General features: G+C 40.9%; 1 protein-coding gene across 7 annotated transcripts in view; it reads right to left on the bottom strand.

The window, feature by feature from the left end:
• Positions 1-13711, bottom strand: part of iqsec1b (IQ motif and Sec7 domain ArfGEF 1b) — a 246871-nt gene that overhangs the window by 69810 nt on the left and 163350 nt on the right. Inside the window, exon 1 of one of the 7 annotated variants that reach the window (XM_085272903.1) lies at positions 2270-2444. The exons of the other annotated variants lie outside the window; for them this stretch is intronic. Coding sequence (XP_085129029.1) covers positions 2270-2346 — 77 coding nt within the window. The 5' untranslated portion in view covers positions 2347-2444. Of the gene's footprint in view, positions 1-2269; positions 2445-13711 lie in introns of those variants that run through there. 7 annotated transcript variants of the gene reach the window in all.

The following is a 13711-nucleotide window of genomic DNA, read 5'->3' as shown; positions in this document are numbered from 1 at the left end:
CAAAGCGGAGCTCAGAAGCCTACAGCAAATGAAGATTTTCCATTTACACCACACTCCAAAACAACACTGCTGTTGAGTTTGGCTCATCCTCAAGCATAATGAAATGTGTCTCCACCAGGCAAACACTGACTTGTACTTCAATGGAAAACAGAGTATTAAGTCGTGTTATCAGGAGGGGGTTATGCTATTTTTTGTGGACTCAAAAACAATTATAGATATAAAGATGGCCTTGGGGTGTGTGACAGTTCATCCTTTTAGATGATCAACTCCACATCACATATTCCCCTTTTTTCTTTTCACTTGACCCGACCCGCAGGGCAGTCTTTCTCATTACTTTTACAAAATGAAATAAAACACAACCCAGAAAACAAACAAACAACAAAATTAGCTTTGAAGCAAACATGTCAGTGATTTTGGCTGTATTATCACACAGTGTAAAATTCATTTCATTTCTTGCATTAAAAAGCATCCTGCTGGTGTAATAGATCATTAGTAACCATACTAAAAGCCAACAGATAGGTTTTTGACAGAAAAGTCATCATCATTAATTTTGTATTAGCTTAAACATACACATCTTTGACATGCTGTAAGTATTTTGGGGTAAATAGCAACCCTCTCACAGAATGGTAAATGATAAATGGCCTGTATTTATATAGCGCTTTTCTAGTCCCTAAGGACCCCAAAGCGCTTTACATATCCAGTCATCCACCCATTCACACACACATTCACACACTGGTGATGGTAAGCTACATTGTAGCCACAGCCACCCTGGGGCGCACTGACAGAGGCGAGGCTGCCGGACACTGGCGCCACCAGGCCCTCTGACCACCACCAGTAGGCAACAGGTGAAGTGTCTTGCCCAAGGACACAACGACCGAGACTGTCCAAGCTGGGGCTCGAACCGGCAACCTTCCGATTACAAGGCGAACTCCCAACTCTTGAGCCAGAAGATAACACTGTAACCAGTATGCTTTGGACCAATGATTAAAACAAGTTGTTAATGTTAATATGTTATCGGCAAGGTCTCATATTGTGCTGATTTATACGAACATAATGGAAACACATTACGTGTTCAGGTTCCCAAACGAAAGTTGAAAAACACAAACAGCTACAGGACAGGGTTAGGGGTTTAGCTATTTAGCTAATGTGTGTAAACTGCGACATAGGGCCCTGGAACATGGATAAACAAAACACCACCAACAACAAACTTTTCCGAAGAGCTTGACTTTGTATTGTATTGGAGCTGACAAGCACACGGCAGGTTTTATGTCTATACTTGAAACTGTCAGAAGCAGTTATAAGAAGTGTGTTTCAATGATGATGTTGCTAATAAAAAAAAACCAACTCTCTCTCTCTACACGCAGATGTTTTACGGTATATATTTATTTGTAGCAAGTAGGTTATAGCAAGTATAGAGAGAGAGGTCCAACAGGACTTAAAGTTATCATGGAAACAAATAATTGGCATAAAGAAATAGTTTTTTCTTCATAATGTAGACATTAAACTAAAGCAAAAAATAGTGATCAAAATAATCTGATTGTATTCTTTTAATTCAATAGCTCTATAAAGTTGTTTTCCACACTGTAGCCTCCAGGGTGTGATATGGATTTCCAGCGGAGTACTACAGCTTCCCAGATTGACTGTACAGCTGCTGATGTGTGAATTCTCTAAAATTCTACTTTAACCAGCAGGAATTAATAAGTGTTTTTGTACAAACTCTTTAAAATGTGTTTATATAAAGTACATGAAGGTAAACATGGATATTGTTGTACAAACTCAGAAAAAATATAAACAACAACAAACAACAACAAAAGACCCCCATCTGGATGCAATACTGGGGCTGGACAAAGGACCACAGAGCACGTGCCTCCTCATGCTGCCTGAGCCGATGGGACCACACATACAATAGACTGAATACTGCGCTGGAGCTTGTCCGAGGCAAACCACAACAATAGCTCTTCCATTCAGAGCAGCTGACCTCACTGACACGTGGGTCTTTTGTCCCCGTTTCATCCTCTCTCGACATAAAAAAAGCAGAGAGGGTGAAAAGTGTCCGCTGTCTGTCAGCCACGACTGGGTCAAACATGACACTTTGTGTTCATGTGGGAATTAAAATGGGAACTAAAAGACTACATATATGATTGCATTTCTGCAAGAGGAACTGACGTGATGTGACAAAACATTCTTTCTTTTAGTAAGCTGGCTTTTTCCCTAGTCATGCAAAATGTGAGATTCTGAAGTCTCTTAATGAACACAGCGAGCATCTTACCTTTTATAGAAACCGTGCAGAGGCTGTAGACACAGGAACTGCCAGTAGTCCAAACAAAAAGCTTTGAACTTCAACATTTTGTCAGCCAGTTAAAAAGGCTTAGACTAAAAATGTCATTCTGCATGGAAAAAAAGAACTTGCTTAAAAAGAATGGCTTACATTTAGAGGAACAAAACAAATCATGCACAGTTCAGACTGCATGTCAAAAACACTGACACCCCACATGGTACAATCCCATCTCAGCGTCTGCCTGTGTGTATCTGGGCCACATGGAGGGGGTTGAACCTGCATCCCTCTGCTGCTGCTGCCTTTGTTAACGCTGAGCGGTCGCCTGCAGTCCTGTGCTATATGTCCAGTTATAAGCTCCTTTTGGTGTGATAGAGATGTCAAAGACCAGACACCGTGGATCTGTCTGGGGTTCCTGAGCAAAAGGTTCACCTTGGCAATCTTATGGTGGATTCAACCTACTCCGTCCCACCATGCTCAATCTTTTCAAGTTAATCAATAGCAGAGATGGTCTCAGTTTCCATCATTGCTGCTCCTCAGAGTTGAGTTACAGCTGCTCCTATTGTCTAAGCAGCCACACTGACAAGGTCTGACTCTGCTGCGCCTCGCTGGGCCAACAAAGCACACAAAGGCCTCCCTCGGCGACCGTATCAATTAGGCTTTATCAGATGCTGCACAGCCTGCACCAGCCCAGCCTGCTCAGGGAGAGGCTAATCAGCAGCAGCACATGGTGCGCAGAGGGGCGAGGCAAGTACCCATGAGGGCCAACCTCAATCACGTTTTGTACACATAAAGCCTGAGCTGGTTGCCAAGACAACTCCAAACACAGGATTTACAGAAAGTAATGGACCCTTGATGTGAATCTTTCTCAAGATGAGAGGTGAGGGTCAATTTCAAGAGTTCTCAGAAGCCTTCCAAGAACAAAAATCCCCAACCAAACAAAACACGCTCCAACATCAAAAACGTCTTATGTACAAATTATTAAAATGATGCCAAAAAAAGAGAACAGACGATTCACGTGCATGAATGAATTAATGACGAATACAGGAACACCGTCACTAGCTTATCATAACGTGTTCTTCCAAGTACAAATCTACAACCTGCAACGGATCATGGTGTTCACATATCACCATTTTTACTCCACAAGTTTTACTTGGAAAAAGAAAAACATACTTTCATAATAATCAAAGAGATGATAAGTGAATCAGTTTTATCGTAACCAGTGTAAACAAGTCCCATGATCACTCTGTTTAATACAGATATCCCTGTTGGATGGGCGGTGTTGCTCTCTGCCATGATGATTCAGCTGTCAGTAGCATCCTGTCAGCCAGGTTTAAGACAATCACTGCTACAGCTTTCAGCTCCATCGGCTCACAGAGCCACAGAGTGGGCTGGGTGGGGAGCCACACGGAACGATACGGCAATTATTCAGCCGGGCAAACAGCTTTGAAGTGAGAACAGACAGCATTTTGTAAAAGGCTGCGAGTCAGAGAAAAGTTTACAGTAATGAACAGTACACTGAAGTATGATGCTGCAAACTCAAAATGCAATCCTATTCTGTGTGTTATGTGGATGAGCCAGTTGTTAAAGGCCTACACTAATAACACTAATGACTTATATGAAGTCTTTGGTAATTATACAGCATTATACTAGAATAGAAGCACCAAGTGAACAAACCGGCCAGCTAAGCTTGACAGAAATGTTAAAGGGGCTCCCAGTGAATTTCTTCCTCTCTTTAATAAAACTGAGAGATTTACAAATGATTAAATAAGAACTTCATGACATCCAGGCTTTGGACAAATGTAACTTTTACACAGATGCCTATGGTGTCATCACCCTCCTGAATTTTGACTGTTTTCAGTGCACTACTGTAAACATAATTTTACATGTTAATTAATAAAATAATATGCACTGAAAGCTTTTTAAAAAATGAAATCCCCTTCATATTGGCTCCCAGTAATTTGGCCCACTGCCTAACATTCACTGACTTGTTCACTTTGCAAAGGTAAACTAAAAGCATTTTGTTAACTTTGCTACCTTACTGTTGAATGTTTTGTGTTACTGCATATTGTTAACCAGCAAGCATGTCCGTGTGAGCCCACAGTGGGCAGGTGTGAGGCTGTGTGGAGCACAGCTCCTATGGGCAAATCCATAACTGGCTTGCCAACAGAATGTGGCACCGATTTTGGGTCCATGTGAGGCTCATGAGCCAATGCAGTTTTGCCTTTATGGGGCCTAATGGGGGAATCCTGTGGGCCCTACACTATTGTGCTTCACAGAACCTCACAGAAAACCCATGTGGGGATAATGCAGGCTACCTCATGTGGGGCCTATAGCAGTTTTGCCCATTTGGGTCGTGAAGTGGGAATTTTGTTGGTAGGATTACTCACAGAAAAAACATGTGGTGCCAATGAAGGCAACCTTATAAGGGGTCCACAGCAGTTTTGCCATTTTGAGCCTCAGTGCCAATCTGTGGGCACACCACACTTGCCCTTATTAGACCTGCCCACACAAAATCCAAACAAGAGCCCCTATGGGCTTGCATGAATCTGGTTAAATCATAATCACACATGATCGACTCCTTTAAAAGTTAATTTTTAAAGCCCCTTGCAGCTTCATCTTTGTGGCAGTACCAGCCAATTGGAATATTAAGATACTATCTTCCATCACCATAGTGACAGATATAAAATAGCTTTTCAAAACGCTGAACCTGATGTGTTAGTTTTCAAAAGTCTACAGTCACACTGCAATGTGCTATCTGAAATGCGTGTTTGAATTCAGGCACTAACAACACTGCAGTAAATGTCCCTGTTTTATTCAAGGCCACCAGAGGTCAGGTCATGGACTGAGCCACACACGTTCCTCTCAGCTTATTAAGGAGCAGTGAGGGGGGTGGTGGGTGGGGGTATGGGAGCAGCACATTATTGAGAGGTGTGATGCAGTCAGATGGGAGCTCATCTATCATGTGGTTTCTAGAGCCTGAAGTGTGTAAGCAGACAAAGTGAGATGTCACAGTGACCATTCACCTCTCACAAGGCGTAGACAATAGAAATCCCACACCAGCGTTCGTAATTATTCATACATAGTATGTAAAAATACAGACTTCTGTATAACTCATGTTTTTGGATATGTGATGCTAATCTCACAGCCTGACATCTTCTATCAGTGAATATGTTCCAGTAGTGAAGGATAGAAAGTAGATTCTGCTGCATTAGCTTAACTGGTTAACTCCTGAACCCAGCAGAAAGCTGGAGTAAAATGAGCTGGAGGAAAGCATTATGGTAATAACTGCAGATTCCATTTGGCACCTGGGGAAGGACAAGCCCTTCACTCCAGCTGAGCTTCTTTAGTTCACAGGCTTTAGCTGTCTCGGAAACAACAAACCCAACGCTACAACACCAGGTGTACCTCCGGCAGGCCATGAACAACAAGCAATATGGGTATCCTATTCACTGTGTAATGTACATAAAGACTGCCACAATACACTTGAAATTCATGGAAACCACAGAGTAAAACGCACAGTGGCTAATGTCACACTTTTAAAAGGAAATTCTGGTAGTTGTCCACCAAATTCATGATTTCAAAAGCATTCTGTGACTAATTTGGTCTGAGGGTTTTTGAAATGACACACTACAAAGTAGTTTCTTTTTTATTTTGTGTCCACAACCAAAAACAATATCATGACTACCTCCAAGAAAAGACAAGTGTGAGGTGTTTTCCCCTTTTACTGACAGGCTTTTCATCCCAGCTTAAAGAGTGACTCTATGCAGCACATCTACCCACTTCTGGACTCAGATGTACTGTATAAACCATAAAATAGCATCCCCCCCACTTTTAATATGCAGTATGTAAAATCTCATTTTCATACCCCTCTCAATTTAAGTTCATAATCCTACAGTGGTCACTATAGGACAAACAGCTGTGGCTGCCATCCATGTGTAGGCTGTCCACTGTTCACTGTTCACTGTTTAATGTGGCTGCGGTGGCAATATGCAGAGTGTCCACATCTATTTGTGAAAATTGAAGTTTGATATGAGACAATGAGCCAGTGAAGCTCATTTTTGACCAAGTAAAGTGATGCTGAGGTGAGTTGTTGAGGATAGCTTGAACTTTTCTGTTGGTACGTGCTGCTGTTTTTGCCACTGTTGCAGCTAACAGGCATTAGCGAAACATTGTTGGACTGAATACTGAATACTGAATTGCTTAAAGATTGGAAATCATGTTTTGAAGAATCATCCAAACTGAAAGTAAAAATCACTTTTTGTCTTTTACCAACGTGCATAGCAATGCAGCTCAGTTCTGCAAAGCTGATTTCTAATTGAATCTGACAATATTAGAAAGATTGGGGGTTTGTCCTCCAGGTTCTCTTTCCACATGAATAAAAGTATTTTTATTTCAAACTGCAATCCCTGCTGGATAGAACGTCATGGCAACAAAACTCTAAAGCATTAGTTCAAAGTGGCAACCACATGATGCCTACAGAAAAACGAAACATAACAGGAGTAAGACGCTTTATTCAGCACCTCCCCGGCCAGTGAAAAGCTTGTTAGGCTGCTGCTTGATGAGTGCTTTAAGCTCCTCCCCAAGAAATATCATTATTGAAATTCTGTCAACATTACACAGAAGAAGGCTGAGAAAGGCAATGAAGAAAGGCAAAGTCACAGTTTGTCGAATCTGTTGTGCTGCCACTCCAGCAAGAGCTGGGTATTGGAAAAATACAGTAGTTTTTATTTCCTTAAAAAAAGCAAAACAACAACAAAAAAACCTCTGGCAAAAACCCTCTCCTAGCTGTCATACTATTCTGCTCACTCATTTGGCAGAACAGATCCTATTATCTTGTTTATCCTCGTGGAAATTTAACGGTTTACCACGTGGTGTACATTTTCTCAGCAAATGCAGGTCTGAGACAGCCAGTGAGAAGTGCTGCGGGTGACTTTAGAGGGAGTCTGAAATTTGCACGATATGATCAAAATACGAGTTTGATGCCTTGTTCCCCCTGCATGAGAGGAAACATCTTTACAGGCATGACTGAGGAAGCATGAGGGGGAAAAGCCACATTTGTGCCATTATCTCAGGGCAGCACCTCAACTCTGACCTGCTCTCCTCGGAGTTCATTAAAGAAGTCATTTGCTGGCATAATAGGATTCCTTATCCGATACGAGGTTTCCTCCCCGTTCACCCGCTGTGCTCGAATGCTGTGATAATTCCTCAAGAAGAACACGCAGCTCTCTCTACAGAGTGATAAACAGTCAACGCTGGCATTATCATTATCTCTACGGTCTGACACCAACAAAGGTGGCCCACGGCGTCCCTGCTCGGCCATAACAGCCCCCGCGAGCCTGTCGGTACCCAGGGGACCGCTGCCTGTGTAATTGCAGCTATTGTGAGGCCAGCTGAGGTCTGAGAAGGAGTGATGAGCAGAAAGATGAGAAGGTTATGTTGTGAAGGCAGATTACCTTCACGCGTGGCTCTCACTAGGCACTGATTGATGGCTATTTGCCTCAGCTTTAGCACAGGATCTGCCACAGGATAAAGCTCTTTTCCTTATGACTTCTAGGACTGACTGAACAAAGCTTTGGATGACACTCTTTCTTGAGTATGGCTTGAAATCCTGATACAATCCATCATATATCACATGCAACGAAGAAAGTTCAGAACTGTCTAAACCACCACACTAAAACATCTCTGGAATAGAAAACATTCAGATTCTATCTAGCACAGAAAGTCTCGTTTGCCTTTATCAATAATGGCTAGGCCAAATATTAAGAGCTTATATCAAATAAAAGTTGTAGCTAGCAAGTAAATCCTGCAGCCGTCGCTTTCGCTTGATGTTGTTTGACATTTCAAGCTCAATAGAAAAGGCTGACTCATTTTGTCCCATTTCCATCCTGACACCAGGGTTAACCCTGTGAGCACTCCGACTGATTGCAGTGAAGATGGGGTTACATGTTTTTATTTCTGCTTTAATGCAATTTCTATAATGTAATTACATTTCCAGCTTATTATTCTAAATCATATTGATTGATATTAGTACTGTGGTTAGCACTGTTGAATCACAACATGAACGTCTTACTAAGTTTGCATGCTCTCCTCTTGGCGAGTGGGGTTGGGTTAATTAGTGAGTCTAAATTGCTCATAGGTGTGAACGTTAATGGTTCTATAGACAGACTAGCGACCTGTCCAGGGTGTATTCTGCCTCCCACCCCATGCCAACGGAGATAGACTCCAGCACCCCCCAAGAGCCTCAACTGAAGAAGCAGAAAAAGATGGATGGACTTAGTATAATTTATTTTTTTGTATTTGAATTTTATTCACTATTGGTAATATATGAGCATCTCCAACATTGTATAATGGAGACCTGTAAACAGCTGCTGAAGGATAAGCTTAGAAAGTCTCAGCAGCTACAACATCAAATATGAAAGTGAACATATGAATTATAAGAGTTAAAAGTACCAAGACTGATTTCTACAAGCTCTAAATAATAAACTTGAGTGAAACAGAGCTTTTTAAGGTATTTATTTTAGATACTGCAGAGGATTACCCAAAGGCAGACTGCACTATCTGTATTTTTTAGCTATTGTATGGCAGTTTCTTTTTTGGGTGAAGAAAAAGGGAGAAATCCCACAGAGACAAGAGCGAGGGAATTGGCTATGAGCAATATCTAAAGCTGGAAGCCTGACAAAAAGAGTGTCTCTGTGAAGTCAGAGTAGTGTGTTCCTGGTGTGTGGGACCCCCCCTGAGCAGCTCAGTTACCACTCCAGGTGATACATAACACTCAAAGGATGCTTGTATAGTGGTGCTTCAGGATTTCAGAGCTATTAATTAGGAAAATATTGTTTGTGAAACTAAAATGCCACAGAGCATGTGGACCTGGCATCAGTGTAGTAGTTCAACAAGTGAAACATCTCAGAAACAATGCTTTTATCTAACCTTAGATAAAAGCGTGATGGGCTTGTTGGGAAAGAAAACAAAACTTGGTTCCTTGTCGTGAATTGCTGGTTTAGACCACAAGTCACAATGTAACATGTAACTGTATGGAAATGATTCGCTGTCATCTCCCAGAGTCCAAGACACCTTCTTGAAAACTCAACCCTCACCCTGGCTCCTCCAACAGAAAGACCAACACCAAAAAACAGCTCTTCATCTGATGCAATTGAATTGAATGTTTCAAAAGAAATAGCACTTTATTTATTTATTTATTTATTTTTTACCCCAAACAGGTCATAGTTCCTAAAACATGACAGCAGACATTTTATAAGAGTAGAAAAAAATATGTAAATAATGAAAATAATTACTGTTACACTCGAACAGAACAGATGACGTGTTAATTACAGCAGAAATACACCAGCTTTTACTACTGAAAGCCAAAATGTCTGCTTTGATAAAAGCCTTTTCAAATTAGCTTCTTATCAATGCTTCATTATCTTTTGTATTCAATATCAACATGGTTATCAACTAAATGCTAAATTAATGTACTGGAGAGCAGAGTCTGATGTTTGACGGTGAATGTTTACTGGCCAAATAAAGTATAATTAAAATACACAGCTCCTAGTCTATATTAGGATCAGTTTGCCATAATTAAATGATCAGACTGTTTTCACCCCCATCTTTCAGGCACAAATAATACAAATATATCAAAACATAAATTACGCTACATGTTTGAAAACTGGAAATCTGACTGAGTGTATTTTCCAAACGCTTCAGGAGGAAACTGGCTAATCTCACTTGTTGTTTGGCCAACTGTGTCCTGAAGCTCTGTGTGTTTGCTACCTTTTATGCCTTTGGGTGTCTAGCTCCGGGATTACACAACTTTGGTTTAGCACCACAAATAAATATACTGGGAAGATGCAACCTTTAAAGATCTAACTCTGCACTCCTCAAGACTCTCTTTTAATCAGTAAGTGGAGCAGATAACACTGTTAATGCCCGAGGCAGTCCTCAGTCAGCATTAGGGAGCATCTGTGGCTCTCTCCCAGACTGTCCTTATCTCCATCGACCGCTGCAGCTTCCCAGTCCTCTGGACTGGGGATTAATATGCTCTCGGGTGAACATTAGCAAAGCCTTAGAGCTGTGCTCCACCTAGTGGATTCCTGCCCTAAAGACTTACACTGGTGGGTAAACATCAACAGAGGTGTCCTCACACATGCTAGTGTGTTTCACCTCATGTGAGCTTACTTCACTGAGATGTGGCTGCTAAAAATCACAGACAGACTGTTTCCTCATGAGAATGCGCCTTGCTTGAATGATGGCATTAACTCATAATTATACTGTAATTAAGAGTAAGTGACACATGAGCAGTACAATCATTGGATACAGGGTGGTTAAATATACAGTGTTATTGCGTTTTTTGGGGTCAAACCTTGCATGACTATACATGTTATAGCCCTTGTTTCCGTTTCTATTAATTAAAAGTGTGTACCTTTTGTTTGTGTACAGCAGTGCAGTAGTTAAGTAGTCATTACAGTCGCCTAATAACAAGAAGGTTCTGGGCTCAAATGTTTTCCCTCTTATTGCATGAATTCTCGTAGACTTCGTCCTACAGTGCAAAGACATCCATGTTCGGGTAATGCACAATGCTAAATTGGCCAGGTGTGACAGTGAGCATGAATACTTGTCTGTCTGCGTTAGCCCTGTGATGGACTGGTGGGCGGCCAGTGGTCCAGTGTGTCCCCTGCATCTCGCCCTGTGGCAGCAGGGATATGCTTCATTCTCCTGAAACCCTGAACTGAACAAGCTGTTAAGAAAAGTCTTGTCCAGTAGAGCACAATGTTCATATTGTTCAATATCAAGTAAAAAGATGATCTAAACATAATGATAAAGATCTCAAGATGTTTCGATTTTGCTTAGAAAATTCAAAATGTTACTTTTTTATAATCAGCAAAGTAAAAAATAAATAAAACATTTCCATGCTTCAACATATTAAAGGATAATTCTGTTATTTCTCAGGTTGATTTATCCCTGTGCTAACTTTTCACTCTTCAACTCTCTTAGCTATTTGGGAAAATTAGGAGTTGCACAAAACAAACATAGAAAAAACAACACAGAACAGTGTTGGGACAACAAGGACAAAGCCCCCGTGGTTTAAAAAATGTTTTTGAGTCTAACTAAAAATAAACACAGGAATTAGACACCTTGTCGAGCCATTTGCTCACTGCATTAGGGATCTCCATCTGGGGATATTTGCCTCATGATCTAATCACCGCACATATCCATCCATGCATGACAGTTTGTTTACATGTGAGAATGACTTTCTGGAGAATTAATGACTGTAGGTAATGGTCAATTACCATGTGGAGCATTTTGAGGCCGGTCATAGGTCATTTCAGTTTAATGGATGACTGTGTTTATTTGGAGACAGAAGTAAGAAGACAACAGGATGCCTCGAAACACAGTGTAGATCAGTATAGTGCTCACGGTCTGGGAAGAGAAAGAACAACTTGTACAAAAAAGTGATGCTGTGGCTGAACTTGCTATTGCACTTCATGCACAAGGACGAAAAGAAAAACTCAGACTGTAACACTGGAATATAACCACACTTGGTATTGGCTCTCACTGCTGTATCATATCACTTCCTGTTGTGGTCTACATATGCCTTATCAAAGCACACCTTCTTCTGCAGGGGTGCACATAAGTGGTGCGGACCACTTATGTGCACTTAGGTGCGCATTCGCTGTCAAAATAAAAGACGCGCACCAGATAAAAAATTGCAATGCGCGTTCGCGTACATATAAGGGCAGTGTTTTTGTCCGCTAGAGTGGGATTTTCACAGCATATTCTGCACCACATCTCTGTGCGTTCATCATTTGTTTGAAGCCAGCTCACCTCCTGCAACCACTTTTCCAAGAATGCGCGCTTCTTTTGCTGTTCGGTCTCCTTCTGACATTTCTTTGGAGGTGGAGGAACACCAAAGTAATTTCTTAAAGGAATTTGCTTCTTCGACATCTTTAAGAGTTCTAAAAAAATGTCTGTCCTCCTCCAGAAAATCGTATGTACGCAAACGCACGTAAACAAAGAAAGTAGGAGTGACCCCAGCTTTCTTTTCAGGACTGCAGCCAGGCTGACAGAGTCAAAGCCCTGTTGAGCTTTAGATTTAAACACTAATGACTGCGTGAATTTCTTCAGAAATAACATTTCAAACATTAGAGAAAAAAATATTCACAGCATTCCCACACAAGTGTCACTATGTACATCAACTGTTTCTCTCCTATCAATCTTTATGAATTAACGTCTAAATTTTCTCCCTTTAAACCCTCGAAATGTTTTTAGAACCCGTTCCTACCAGACTGCTCAAAGAAGGATCTCTATTAACTAATCCTTCAATTTTAAATATAATAAAAGACTATGTAACACAGGCTTTAAAGGTGGCAGTAAGTAAGTAACCATAACTTAGCTCCTTATTTCAGCTGCTCTCTTTAGGGGTTGCAGTGGTGCATTACCTACCTCCATGTCCCCTATCCCTAGCATCCTCCTCTGTCACACCAACTCTCTACGTATCCCTGTACGTACCACCCTGCCCTAAACCCATAATACAGAAATGTATGAATTTACATTAGTAATAAAAACCAAAGAAAAGTAAAAATGAAGTTAGTTAAAAACAGTCACGTAATATGTGTGTAAGAAAGGAGTACAAACTTCATTAATAAATAGTATGTACACTGTGCATGAAGATATAATACAAAATATGTTTGGGATCTCAAAATAAAGACTTGTTATGCAGCTTTATAGAGAATGGTAGTAAAAAAAGTGCAGAAACAGCACTGGTGAAGGTTATGAATGATCTTCTTAGACTCATCTTTGTGCTTGTCTTGGTCGACTTTAGTGCGGATGATCTGATATCGTCGTGTCGGTGTTGTTCCCACATCATCATAATAAATGTTGTTCCAGGTTCAACATTGCACGTGACCAATCAGAATGTTGTGATGTCATACTTTTGCAAGCCAAGTGATTCATTCATTTATGAAATTCCAGTGTTGCAAGGACAATATGTATAATGCTTACCGTTTATCAAAGAACAGTATCCTGAAATGCAAAGAACTCAAACTGCTGGATCGGCAGACAGAGGCAAGTTTTTTTTCCCGAAGTCGCAAAAGTATGACGTCTTAACAATGTGATTGGTCACTTGCAATGTTGAACCTGGAACAACATTTATTATGATGATGTGGGAACAACACAACCACGATGATATCAGATCGCAGCATTCCACTGCTGACCACAACATTTCAGTACAGAGATTAGGACACAGTTGGTGATGAAGACAATGGGGAGTCTTTATCACACATGAAATCACACATGTCACAGAGTTTTACACTGGGACCACTAGCATTTACAATATATGCTTCTTTCACAGGAGCTTTTGTGTTGTGTTTAAGTGTTTCCTATCTAACATTCACACTCTGTTTTATTTTTTTGTTTTTTGCGTCTGTCCTGTGTGCACAC

Source organism: Mchenga conophoros, linkage group LG5 (assembly GCF_057382185.1).
Source record: "Mchenga conophoros isolate Kocher_MC1m ecotype Shallow Benthic linkage group LG5, M_conophoros_male_GT1.1, whole genome shotgun sequence".
Classification (NCBI taxonomy): Eukaryota; Metazoa; Chordata; class Actinopteri; order Cichliformes; family Cichlidae; genus Mchenga; species Mchenga conophoros.
This window is presented reverse-complemented; position numbering and strand designations above follow the sequence as displayed.